The following is a 14,081-nucleotide window of genomic DNA, read 5'->3' on the forward strand; positions in this document are numbered from 1 at the left end:
ACAGTTTTTTGTTATCAAATTACGAAAAGATGTTGATGAGCATTGTACATGCATAAATTTTACACAGAAATCCCTAAATTGAAATATCTCAACAAATTTGGGCCTCTGTAGACGCGTAGGGAAGCTATATAAAAGGTACGAACAGCACTCAAATGAAATAAATTATAAATTAAAATATGTATTATTAGAAATTTTCAGTGCTCACTATTTCCATATTAAATATTGTTTTCTAGTATTCTTTAAAAATCCACGCTTATAGGTGTGATGGTCGTTGATAAAATATTTTTTAAAAATCCACGCTTATAGGTGTGATGGTCGTTGATAAAATATTCTTTTAAAATCCACGCTTATAGGTGTGATGGTCGTTGATAAAATATTTTTTAAAAATTCACGCTTATAGGTGTGATGGTCGTTGATAAAATATTCTTTTAAAATCCACGCTTATAGGTGTGATGGTCGTTGATAAAATATTCTTTAAAAATTCACGCTTATAGGTGTGATGGTCGTTGATAAAATATTCTTCAAAAATCCACGCTTATAGGTGTGATGGTCGTTGATAAAATATTCTTTGAAAATCCACACTCAGACATGGGTGTAATGTTCCTAGATAAAATATTTTTTAAAAATCCACACACAGACATGGGTGTAATGTTCCTAGATAAAATATTCTTTAAAAATCCACTTTTATAGGTGTGATGTTCCTTGATAAAATATTCTTTAAAAATCCACGCTTATAGGTGTGATGTTCGTTGATAAAATATTCTTTAAAAATCCACGTTTACATATCTGATAGCCCGTTGCAATTTACCTACCAATGACTGTACATGTTGAAAAAGAGGGCGCTTTACATAAAGACACAATATTTTGAATCAAAACATCAAAACTTTGTCTGCTTTATTTTCCAATGGGATATTCATTTTTTTCTTTCATTTTTCTGTCTTCAAATCTCATATAGAGCTGATTTTGTTTTTCCACATAAAATATATGTAAATCCCAGGCGACAAAGAAACTGAAATAAATGCCCCCCTATATGGTAGTTGTTTACATACCAAACCAAAGTAGACATACATTTGTTTGTATGTACGAGTGTGTATCTAAAACCTATACCTACATATATTTATATCCGATATAGTAGAAACTGCCAAGGAATCACATAAAAAAAGGAATACACTTTGTTTTCATCCGCTTCTTTGCCACTTTGTTTGGTGCACTCTCAACTGAATTTGGAATATTTTTCCATCGATAAAATAAACCGCACAAAGATAAAAGGTTTGCCTTGACAGCCATTACCGCAAATGCAAAGTAGAATAAACGAAATGAGATTTTGTCTGATTTTAGAAATGAAATCCATACAAGTGAAACAAAAAACAACGACAACAACAACAACGACTATACAACGAAGCACTCAATCCACTTTGCAAATATAAATGGATTACATGAAACTCATCACAGTTATTGAACTGTTCGAACTTTCCCCTCTTTGTTCATTATTGAGTCCTTTGCCAAAGACTTTAAAACATTGAATACTTTTGTGCTGAAGGCAGGCGGAAGTGAGGCAAAGGCACCGAAGGAAAAAGTGTTTTGTTTATTTAATATAAAAAACGGATGGAAACGATATTCAAGTTTTTTTAACAAACATAATTCTGTGGAATAATAAGACCGTTGGGTATATTATTTTGAATTCACAGTGAAAACCAATGGATTTGATGAAACACAGAATCGCTTAGGTTAAAATGTTTTTATATTGTCGAACAAAATAAAGTTTTTAATTATTAATCGAATTAATTAGACTATCAAAAAGTAAAAAATTTCTATTGAAAAAGCGATATGTAGCGAAGTCAATTTTTTAATTAATTAATAATTAAAAATTTCCACAACTAATGACCTTCGTCCTACTAAGACAAAAATAAATAACCAACAGACAATAGGTCTGTACGATAACCCAAAAATGTGTACAAATTCGTACAAATGTTTACTGAATGCTGTTCGATAACGAAATTGTTCAGTAAAAGAGAGCGAGTTGGGAGAGATTTTTAAAGAGTTCAGTGACTGAGAACTTACAAATTTTTGCTGGTAAAATGTGTGACGTAGGGGACGAAAGATACCAAGGAAGGTCCTGACCGGCTTTAACAAGGCAAAGTCTAGGATTTATCTTGGTCCCTCTTTCATCTCAAGTGGACACTGACCTACCCGTGGCGTCACCTGGGGCAGCTGCCTTTAACACCCGTTAAAGATAGTGAGCTTAAATGTGCCGCGCGTTCACCCATAACAACGTTAAAAACTTGGGTTTGGGCACAGTGTTAGTAACCCTCCCCTAGAAAAAGCAGGCTACTATGAAGAAACAAAAGAAAAGAAAAACAAATCCCTCTAAAGTTGACGACCCCCGCAAACGTTTCAAGCACCATGATCTGCGAATCTGCACCTGGAATGTTCGCACTCTTTATAGAGAAGGTGCAGTTTACGCATTGGCAGATGTACTTAAAAAGTACAAGGCCGACATTACTGTCATACAGGAAATACGATGGAATGGGAAAGTCGTCACAACAACACCTAAAGGTGACGCACTGTATTATAGCTGCCATGACATAAAGCATGAATTTGGTTGCGGATTTGTAGTTGGTCGGAGGTTAAAACACCTGGTTTCCAGCCTCACACCAGTGAATGAAAAGCTTGCTACAATTCGAATAAAAGCAAAATTCTTCAACATCAGCTTTATTTGCGCTCTTGCTCCCTGTACATGAATGTACGCGGTTTTTATTTTTAAGTGCTGTTCTCTTTGCGCGCAGTGTAAGCGCTATCTTGTTGAACGCACTGTAGCATAGCGGTATGCATTTATATGCACATACATACATACCAATGTGCCAGTGAGAGCATATTTTGGTAATTCTTCTATTCCTTTTTATCCATTCCAATAAGCATGGGAATGCAAAACTGGTTTGCTGTGACGATGCAAATAAGAAGTCAAGCATTCGAAGTTTTCTGTTTACAACGTTCAACACGCAATACCCCCCGTCGTGACGAAGTGAAAAATAAGAAAGTGCTAACTTACAAAATATTATAATTGATAAGTTAAAGTGAATTTGCTTAAAAATCAAAACCTAATAATCAAATTTGTATAAACAATATTGTGATTATAAAAGTATACCTGAAACAAAAACATATAATACTTACCTTGTTAAAACCATACATATACCTGAAAAGTACAAAAAAAAAACATAAAATACTTACCTTGTGAATTTCCTTATACTTACCTTTGTATATAAACCTGCTACTTACCTTGAATATTTACACCTAAATACTTACCTTTTTGGAAAACATTTGAAGAGAAATATACATATTTGTACTTACCATTTCAAATCAAATACCTTAAACAACGACTTGAATTTTCAATAAAATTGAATAAAAAAGAACCTAAAATCTTTTAGTGCAAACAGTGGTAAAAAGTGTAAGTTAAAAACATTTGGTCCTAGTCGAGCCGAATAAGTGTGGTTAAGGAAAAAACACTTAACCTGTACAATAAAAAAGTGGAAATTGGAGAACAAATATCTTTACAACAAAAACAAAAGTGACATTGAAAAAACACAATAACCAAAGTGAACCCAGTGAACAATAATTATCAAAAAACAAAACAACAATCAAAAAAAAAAGAGAAAAGTTAAATTTTGCTGTGAAAAATTAAAACAAATTTACACAACAACAAAAAGGAGTGAAAAGTTTACAACAACAACACAGTGGAACGAAACTAAACACATTGAAACAAAAGTAGTTAATCAAAAAAAAAAAACTTGTTGAAATTTTAAGAAAAGTTGTTAACAAAAAATACAAAAAGTCAACAGACAGTGGAACAACGCTGAAACAACAGTGGAACCTGGAAAATAGTGAATAAACAAAAACAACAAATTTTAGAAAAAACAAACACACACAAAACAACATTTACAAAATTACACAAAAATTAAAAGTGAACACTAAACAACTACAACAAAATAATACAAAAAACACAAATTAAACGCGATTACGGTACGTGTAAAAACAACAAACAAAACCAAAACCCAGGAACTTGGCGCTGAGGAAGGAAGAAAGCGGACGGACGTAAGCTATAAACCCCCACATACTTACCCTAGACCCTACAATCAAGCAGATCAAAGTGAGTACCCATATAAAGTTTTTAAACAACAACAACCAGAAAGCATTGGAGACACGTATACTTACCCAAGATAGTCCATTCAAAGACCCTGGTGCTTTTTGGTTCCTAAATAATTTGACTCATTTTGTAATTCCACATGGGGAGACCCTTTGCCAATATAAGCACATACATTTGGGAATCATTTTTTGCTCTCTCTCGAGACTCTTAAACACCAATACAAACAAAATCAGTTCGTCATAAATTTGGGAAAATTTGGAAATTTTCTGATTCATTTTACAAGCAATCTGGAAATTTTGGAAAAACATTTTGGGAAATTTTGGAAAAGGACCCATACAATTGTACACAATTTTACACAAACACATAAATATTACAATTACGCCATATTACCTTTGGGAATTTATAGAACTTTGGAAACTTTACAAGAAATATTTTACAAAATTGGAAAAGCGTCAACCCATCTCATAAAGGGGTCCATAAATTGGAGTGATATATTTTCGAACTTCCTAAATTTAAAAGACAACATTTTGATCATATTTATTAAAATACTTTGCCGAATCAATTCTTATGAAATCTTGAAAATTTCTTGCCAATCTATTGTGTTGCGAATCAATTTTTTTGCCTTTTTTGTACTGTCGACTCCAATTATTACGAGCATAAGTTTGTTGCTTATTAAACCATTTATTCTGTCTGCAAGTTTACAATTGTTGACTCTACTTGCGAGGAATTCAACAAATTACTCGATTTTACAACAACGAATACAATTTAAAGCGAAAATTTCAATTTCTCATACAAACTCGATGGGAAATTGATGGTTTCAATTTATCTAGACAAAATTGGAACTTGTAAGCAAACTAAAAATAACTAATTTGTGAGTTATTGTTTTACGCTTGATATAAATTGGGGACTTTACATACATTTCCTTTGGAAGATAACCTAATATCAAAAATTGTTTTGTTACCTAACCTTGATAAATTTAACCATCATTAACACATACACCTATCAAACAAGCGTTGAATATTTTACACATAACCGCCATATTGGTTTTCCAATAAATAAGTTGGACATTTTTTGGAAAAATTTGGCGCCTTTGAAATACATAAGAACTTTACATAAAGCGTTTGGTGGACAAGCGCAACGAATTATAGGTTAACTAACCTCAAAAAAAAAAAATGTGTCTTTATCAACATATTTTATCAACATAATTAACACATACCAATCGAAAACTTTCATACTTGAAAAAAAAAAAAATTAAAAATCAAACTTTTGCGGATTTTTACTCAACCCCAAAATTTATTTTTGTCGTTTTCTGAGTATTTGCCAACATTATTAGACCCTTGATTTCGTTCCTGTCGTTTATTTGTGAAACATTTTCGGCGTATTTAAAAAACATTTGGTTAGAAAATTTGGATTTTGACCCAAAACAAAATTTTAAAAATCAACTTTGGAAATTTTAAGAATTTTTGGATGGCAATTTGTTTAAATTTCTAGATTTTTGCTGATACTTTAAAACATTTCTCAGTTTTCTTTTCGAAAAATCTTCCATTCGAACACATTTATTGATAAAAATATCGTGATTTTGGACCAAAATATTTTTTGTCATGGAAATGTTTGCTGGGATTCATTAATTTGCTATTACACAAGTTTTGGTTTTTACCCGAATTTGCTCTTTATTTTTGAGTTTTCTGTTAATAAGAACCTCCTAAAATAGGTATTAAGAGATTTTCTGGTATTTCTTTGTTTCAAGTGTCTTTGTGGCGATTCTTAGACCCTCTGGACAACCCAACACACATTTTTTGTTGAAAAATTTTTTGGACATTTTTTTCATTCGAAAAAATAATTTGAGTGAAATTTCACTACAATCAGCTTATCTATTGGTCAAAAATCTCGCTGGTGATTTTTTAGAATTTATCTTACTCTGATTTTTCTCATATGTGAAGAGGTTTAAGTTCTTTCCCTGGATATTCGTTTTTTAAATATTTTCCACAAAATATCTAAACTTTTCTCATTTGCAATCATTTGCTCTGCTCTGCCAAATCGATAATATTGTTGTTTAATTAATTGGGAATTAACATCAAAGTTTTGCAAAGACAAAATTGTTGATTTGTTTCTTTTCCAATAATAAAAAGGTTTTTCCTCGCAATTGGAGAACTTTGTCAAACTCTTGGTCAACAAAAATTTGAATAAAGTCAGACCCAATTAACCATAAAGATGGACAAACTTAATCGAGAAAAATTTAAAAATTGCCTCAATGATTTACAAGATTACGTGTCGATTTTGACGATTGCAAACACAGAGGACGACATCCATAGGCTGGAAAAATCGAGAGTACAGTTGGATTCTGTTTTTGATCAAGTCAAAAAAGCATATGTGGAATGCAGGGATTATGTTCCAGAAGAAGGAGAAAAGGCAGTGGACCAAAACAAGCTGAGAACTCATTATTTGGAGGCTATTGAGTCATATAAAAATGCAGCCGGAGCCATTAATGGACAAATCCAGACTGTTAAACTGAAAGAAACAGAAATGAAAACCAAAAGAGAGACGGAATTAGGGTTAAAAATGAACACTGAATCAGATTTCACACCAGCATCCAGATTACCACCGTGCGACACGGATATATTCAAGGGAGGATATAGCGAGTGGCCTACGTTCCGAGACCTCTTTACAGCGATATATATCAAAAGTTCCAAACTAAGTAAGGTGGAAAAACTTTTCCATTTGACACAGAAGACGACAGGAGAAGCGAGAGAGATTGTCAGCAATGTGCCTCTAACAAATGACGGTTTTGATTTGGCGTGGAAGAATCTCACCGACCGTTATGAAAACCAAAGAATGCAAGTCAACGAGCAGATAAAAATTCTCTTTAACTTACCCAATGTAACGTTTGACTCGAGTAGTACAATACAAAAACTTCAAAGAACTATAAATAGTTGTATTCAGACTCTTGAGACTCTAGATGTTGATGTAAAGGGCTGGGACCCGATTCTTATTTATCTTTGCTCCTCAAAACTACCTCGATCTTTCTTAGAAGAATTCGAAAATTCTTTAAAAGATATAAAAACTTTGCCCACATGGGAACAAGTAAACACCTATTTGACCCACAAATTTAAAACCCTGGAATCGGTTGGGAATATTAAGCCCACAAATACAAAATTCACTCACCAAAAACCAGATTTTAGTCGAAAATCAAAATTTACCAGTAGCTTTCAGACCAATACATGGTCTAATTCTCAATCACATGGGGTTAGACAAAATAAACAAACTTTGAATCAATCGTCAAAGACTCAATCCACACAAAATTGTCCACTTTGTAAAGCAAATCATTTTATCAAAGATTGTCCACGATTCATAAAAAAGTCAGTAAATGACCGAATTCATACAGTAAAAATTTCACACCTTTGTTATAATTGTCTTTCGTCGAGTCACGGCGTCAAAGAATGTAAAAGTCGGTTTGGTTGTCGTACTTGCAATATGCGACACCATTCGATGTTACATAAGGGAACAACAACCCAAACTCAAAACTTAGATAGAGATGAAGTACGCCCTAGTACTAGTGCTTCAGCTCTCACCACCACAATACAGTCCACCGAGCCAACAAATATTACAACCCTGACACTCCAGGAAAATAGAATTTGTGAGCATAACCCTAGCGCAACCTTGCTTTTCACAGCAGTTGTACACGTCCAAAACAGAGGGCAATCATATGAGGCCAGGGCAATAATCGACCCTGGATCACAATGTACCTTCATATCAGAAAAACTTAAAAACAGATTGAATTTGCCTTGTAAGAAAAACTTAGTTCATGTTACAGGACTTAGCCAAATAGTCTCTGAAACGTCTACCAAATCTTGTCTTTTTACTTTACGTTCTCGTTTAGACCCTAGTTTTGAATTAGATGTTTGGGCACCAGTCTTGAAGACCCTTCCATCTAATTTGCCTTCACAGAATATTGAAAAGAGTAAACTTACAGATATTATTGGTCTTAACTTAGCAGACCCGAAATTCCACATAAGTCAACCTGTCGATCTTCTCATAGGAATGGATATAGGACCCTTAATCTTCGAAATAGGGACTCCCATAAAATCTTTTGGCTCATTCTTGGCGCAAAAAACAGTATTCGGTTGGATAGTAGGCGGTCCAATACCCGAAACCACTAGAAATCCACATAACATTTCTTTGTTTAACACCACTTCAATCGAAAAGATTATTACACGGTTTTGGGAGGTGGAAGAGCCCCCAAAAAGACTTTTGCGGTCAGAAGAAGACTCATTCTGCGAGCAAAACTATCTTGAAACTACAAAACGAAATAAGGAAGGGAGATATATTGTTACCCTACCCTTTAAAAATTGTGAGGAGCTAGGCAATTCTCGTAATATAGCGCTCGCACAATTCTATAGAATGGAGAAAAAACTTTCAAAGACTCCAGAAATCAAAAATTCATATGACAAAGCGATATTAGAATACTTAGATTTGGGGCATATGAGAAAACTTTCACCAGAAGAAATAGATCAGACCCCAAATTACTATTTGCCGCACCATGCGGTCATCAAACCCGATCGATTAACTACTAAACTTAGAGTAGTATTTAATGCTTCAAGCCCAACTTCCAATAAAAGAAGTCTAAACGATAATCTTTTCGCCGGACCAATACTCCAACAAGATCTTGTACTACAAATATTAAAATGGAGGTTCTTTAAATATGTTTATAACGCTGATGTTACTCAAATGTATCGACAGATTCTTTTGGATAGAAGTCAAACTCGATATCAGCGAATTCTGTTTAGAAAGACTCCTTCCGACCCAGTAGAAGATTATGAACTTTTAACAGTCACTTTCGGAGTGAATTGCGCTCCATTTTTAGCCCTTCGAACTTTAATGAGACTCGCAGAAGACATTAAAGAAACGTACCCTAGAGCAGCTAAAATTATATTACAAAATTTATATGTCGATGATGTCCTAGCAGGAGGTTATTCTGTACAGGAAGCATTAGAATCAAGAAAGGAGCTAATTGCTGCCTTTGAATCCGCAGGATTTAAACTTAGAAAATGGACATCGAATGAGCCCAAAATAATCAGTGATCTACCAGATGATCAACTGTTACCTCTCAATTGGCTAGATTTATCCGAAAGCCCATCCACTAAGACTCTAGGTATCAGATGGAACATCCCAGGCGATTGTTTCTCTGTTACATCACCTTCGATAGAAAACAAGATCAATTTTACAAAAAGGGAAGTTTTATCTTCAATTGCCAAGCTATTCGACCCATGTGGGTGGTTAGCACCAATAATAGTAGTAGCCAAATTAATCATGCAACAAATTTGGTTAGACAAAATAGAGTGGGATGACACTCTCAAACCCATGACACTATTAAATTGGCAAAACTTTGTTAAAAATACACTCTCAATTGACACTATCACTATTCCAAGATGGATAAAGTACACTCCAAAAAATCACATTGAGATTCATGGATTCTGCGACGCGTCAGAGAGCGCGTACGGCGCTGCGCTCTACATTCGGGTACAAAATACCAATAAAAGTGTTGACACATTTCTCCTAGCAGCTAAAACCAGGGTCGCACCGATTAAAAAGATTTCTTTGCCACGACTTGAGCTTTGCGGAGCCGTACTTCTCTCAAAATTGGCCTCTTCAACTATAACAAATCTTCAGATTTCGAATATTGAGTCTTACTATTGGACAGACTCTACAATAGTTTTAGCGTGGCTCAAGAAACCACCATGCCATTGGAGCACATTTGTAGGCAATAGAATATCTGAAATTATTGAAAACGTTGGTAATGAAAGATGGCGTCATGTTGACTCGGAAGCAAATCCCGCTGATGTAGCAAGTCGCGGATGTTCACCGAGTGACTTAAAAACGCACAGTTTATGGTGGCATGGACCGCATTGGTTAAAACAGGAAAAAACCAATTGGCCATCGAATAATATAACCAAAGACACCAATTTAGAAAAGAAAACTGCTAAAGTATTAACTCTAACAACCATTACAGCTGATGCCATGAACGAACTCATAAAGAATGATCCCTTGAAAGATTTCTCTATCTTGTCGAGAGCCTATAGAGCTTATGCTTACGCTAGACGTTTTTATAAAAGAGAACTAAGAACTTCTTCCGAATTTTCTCTTGACGAGATTCAGCATGCTAAGAGACTTGTTATCATGGTTACTCAAAAATACTATTTCGAAAACGAATATAAGTTACTGCAAACAAGTACAAGACTTCCACCAAGTAGTAGCCTATTGACTCTAAATCCTTTTATCGATTCTAGCGGCCTCATAAGAGCAAATGGTCGTCTTGTTCAATCCCCAGCCTTAACATACAATGAAAGGCACCCTATCTTGTTACCATACGTATCGAAATTATCTCAACTTTTAGTCGAATTTACTCATAAAATAACTTTGCATGGGGGAAATCAGCTAATGACCCGCGTCTTACGTTCTGAATTCTGGATATTCAAACTAAAGGTCTTAGTCAAAAAAACCATTCATAATTGTAAAATCTGCACTTTGTATAGAAAACACAACCAAAATCAAATCATGGCTTCTCTACCGCCTGAAAGAACTTCCCTTACAAGACCCTTCTATAACACAGGAGTTGACTTTGCAGGCCCATTTAATATTAAAAACTTCACTGGCCGAGCTTGTCTCATTACAAAGGGTTATGTTTGCGTGTTTATATGCTTCGCTACCAAGGCGATTCACTTAGAGGCAACTAGCGATCTTTCCGCACAATCTTTCTTGGCAGCTTTCGCCCGCTTTATAGGTCGCCGAGGGTGTCCTGCCTGTGTATATTCAGATAACGGCACGAATTTTGTCGGTGCCGCTGAATTATTCAAAAAAGATAGAGCAGAATTTATGAAAAATCTCAGATCACAAGCTATTATCCAAAATTCTCATCAAAGTTTAGAATGGAAGTTTATTCCTCCTGGCGCTCCCCACATGGGTGGATTGTGGGAGGCAGGCGTCAAATCGTTTAAGACTCATCTAAGAAAAAGCTTTCCAAGTATTAACTTTACCTTTGAGGAGTTTACTACAATATTGATTCGCATAGAGGCTTGTCTTAATTCAAGACCCCTGAGTCCTGCTAATGATGACCCTAATGACATAGCACCCTTAACACCAGCTCATTTTCTCATCGAGGCACCTATGCTCGAGCCAGCCGAACCTGATATTTCCGACTCCGACATTTCATTCGCAAATCGTTGGAAGCGACTTAAAATAATTTCTCAACATTTTTGCCATAGATGGAAAAATGAATACTTGACTGAACTTCATAGAAGACACAAATGGAAATATCAAAAAGATAACTTAAAGGAAGGGGACTTGGTGGTCATAAAAGACGACCGTTTGTCACCAACTGAGTGGAGACTGGGACGAGTCGTCAAAACTTATAAGGGGGTTGATCAAAACATTAGAGTCGTAGACCTTAAAACTTCTATTGGCATAACGAGTCGACCCATAACAAAAGTCGTCAAACTATTTACCGACTGACTAGTCGGACCCCCTTTACTTAAAAAACTTGGTACTCCCCTCTCACTTTTTATTACAGATATGGCGGCCTACCTCCCAAATAGAGATTGGGAAGAGTCTGAAGAGGAAGTGAGACCCCCAAACAGGCGTCAACAGCAAAATCGTCCACAACAGCAACAGCCACAGCAGCCAGATCATCATCAGCAGCAGCGTCAACGCCAGCAACAGCCACAGCAGCCAGATCATCGTCAGCAGCAGCGTCAACGCCATCAACCACAACACCAGCCCCGTCAACAACAAGAACAGCCACAGAGACGGCAATCCAGAAGCAGGTCTGGTCAGCGAGAAAATAGAGGAGAGCGGCCGAGTTTTTGGCAGTATTCCTGCGGGCTGTGTCAAGATGACCACGCAATAAATACATGCCCCAAGTTTCGTGAGAAGACACCATATCAGAGATATGAAACGGTCGAAAGGAGAGGGTACTGCCGCAACTGTCTGGCAAGAAGTCATCTGGCGCCAGATTGTACTAGCTTGATAGGGTGTCGAAGGTGCGATCACCGACACCACACATTGTTGCACGGGGCCACGCAGTTGGACAATACTCTGCAGCCAGCACCCATTGTTGTCCCGCCCTTTTCTTGGGACCTAGTGTTCGTCCCTACGGCCCTTGTGCGGGTCGCATCCGATAATGTCGACGAGTGGAAGACCGTGCGAGCCCTTATAAGCCAGTCGTCGTCGATGTCGAAGATTGCATATTCAGTATTTCAAAGGTTGGGCCTCAGGTCGGCAATGTACAAGAGCCGCCGGTTTGCCACCTTCAAAATTATGGCCAGAAACCCCAATGGTACTTGGGCATTAAAAGTCAATGCTTTAATATCAGATGACTTGCCTTATAGACCCTATTCCGACCCAATGCTAGAGGACCCAAGATCATATTTTACGCCGCAAGCTCTCGCTGACCCAGACCCACAAAGCAACATCCCGATAGATTTAGAGTTGGGAGCCGATACATATTCTGCGCTGCATTTAGAAGGCTGTACATCGGCTGGAATCGGAGATGTCAAGGCGTTCCAGACAAGGCTAGGATATGTATTTTCTGGTCCTATTAAAAACATGCCTATTAACTAAACTTTTTTTTCATTTTCTTTCACAGATATCACGGCGGGGGAGGCATGTACATGAATGTACGCGGTTTTTATTTTTAAGTGCTGTTCTCTTTGCGCGCAGTGTAAGCGCTATCTTGTTGAACGCACTGTAGCATAGCGGTATGCATTTATATGCACATACATACATACCAATGTGCCAGTGAGAGCATATTTTGGTAATTCTTCTATTCCTTTTTATCCATTCCAATAAGCATGGGAATGCAAAACTGGTTTGCTGTGACGATGCAAATAAGAAGTCAAGCATTCGAAGTTTTCTGTTTACAACGTTCAACACGCAATACCCCCCGTCGTGACGAAGTGAAAAATAAGAAAGTGCTAACTTACAAAATATTATAATTGATAAGTTAAAGTGAATTTGCTTAAAAATCAAAACCTAATAATCAAATTTGTATAAACAATATTGTGATTATAAAAGTATACCTGAAACAAAAACATATAATACTTACCTTGTTAAAACCATACATATACCTGAAAAGTACAAAAAAAAACATAAAATACTTACCTTGTGAATTTCCTTATACTTACCTTTGTATATAAACCTGCTACTTACCTTGAATATTTACACCTAAATACTTACCTTTTTGGAAAACATTTGAAGAGAAATATACATATTTGTACTTACCATTTCAAATCAAATACCTTAAACAACGACTTGAATTTTCAATAAAATTGAATAAAAAAGAACCTAAAATCTTTTAGTGCAAACAGTGGTAAAAAGTGTAAGTTAAAAACACTCCCACTGAAGACAAGGACGAACTGACCAAAGATGTATTTTACGAGCGCTTAGAAGAAACATATGACCGTTGTTCTGCCCATGACATTAAAATTATTCTAGGCGATTTTAATGCCAAAATTGGAAAGGAAAATATCTTTGGCCCAACAGTCGGAAAATTCAGTCTCCACAGTGAAACATCTGACAATGGTATGAGGCTGATAGACTTTGCAGCGGCAAAAAACATGGTAGTTAGCAACACCGGATTCCAACATCTCGACATCTGTAAGGGCACCTGGCTGACTACAGATCAGAAAACAAGAAATCAAATTGATCACGTTGTGATAGATGGAAGACATTCATCGGGCGTGTTGGATGTGCGTTCGTTCCAAGGAGCAAACATAAACTCGGACCACTACCTTGTTGCAGCAAAGGTACACATCCGGTTAAACTTAGCAAACAAAATACGAACAGACACAACTCGAAAGTTAGACATAGGTAAGCTGCAATCACAACAGATAGCCACAGCATATTCCACTTAACTTGCCCAATTGCTTAATCGAAGCACTCCTCATCC

At 36.1% G+C, this 14,081-nt stretch overlaps 1 protein-coding gene across 1 annotated transcript; it reads left to right on the top strand.

Annotated features, from left to right (window-relative positions):
• Positions 1 to 2,967: 2,967 nt before the first annotated feature.
• Positions 2,968 to 13,473, top strand: LOC141391041 (uncharacterized). Its single transcript, XM_073963958.1, has 2 exons — positions 2,968 to 4,144; positions 11,706 to 13,473. The coding sequence occupies exon 2, from the start codon at positions 11,708 to 11,710 to the stop codon at positions 12,752 to 12,754; it is 1,047 nt and encodes a 348-aa protein (XP_073820059.1). The 5' UTR covers positions 2,968 to 4,144; positions 11,706 to 11,707; the 3' UTR covers positions 12,755 to 13,473.
• The last annotated feature ends 608 nt before the right edge of the window (positions 13,474 to 14,081 follow it).

The sequence above is a fragment of the Musca autumnalis genome, unplaced genomic scaffold (assembly GCF_047663935.1).
Source record: "Musca autumnalis isolate F117 unplaced genomic scaffold, ASM4766393v1 scaffold_1, whole genome shotgun sequence".
Taxonomy (NCBI): domain Eukaryota; kingdom Metazoa; phylum Arthropoda; class Insecta; order Diptera; family Muscidae; genus Musca; species Musca autumnalis.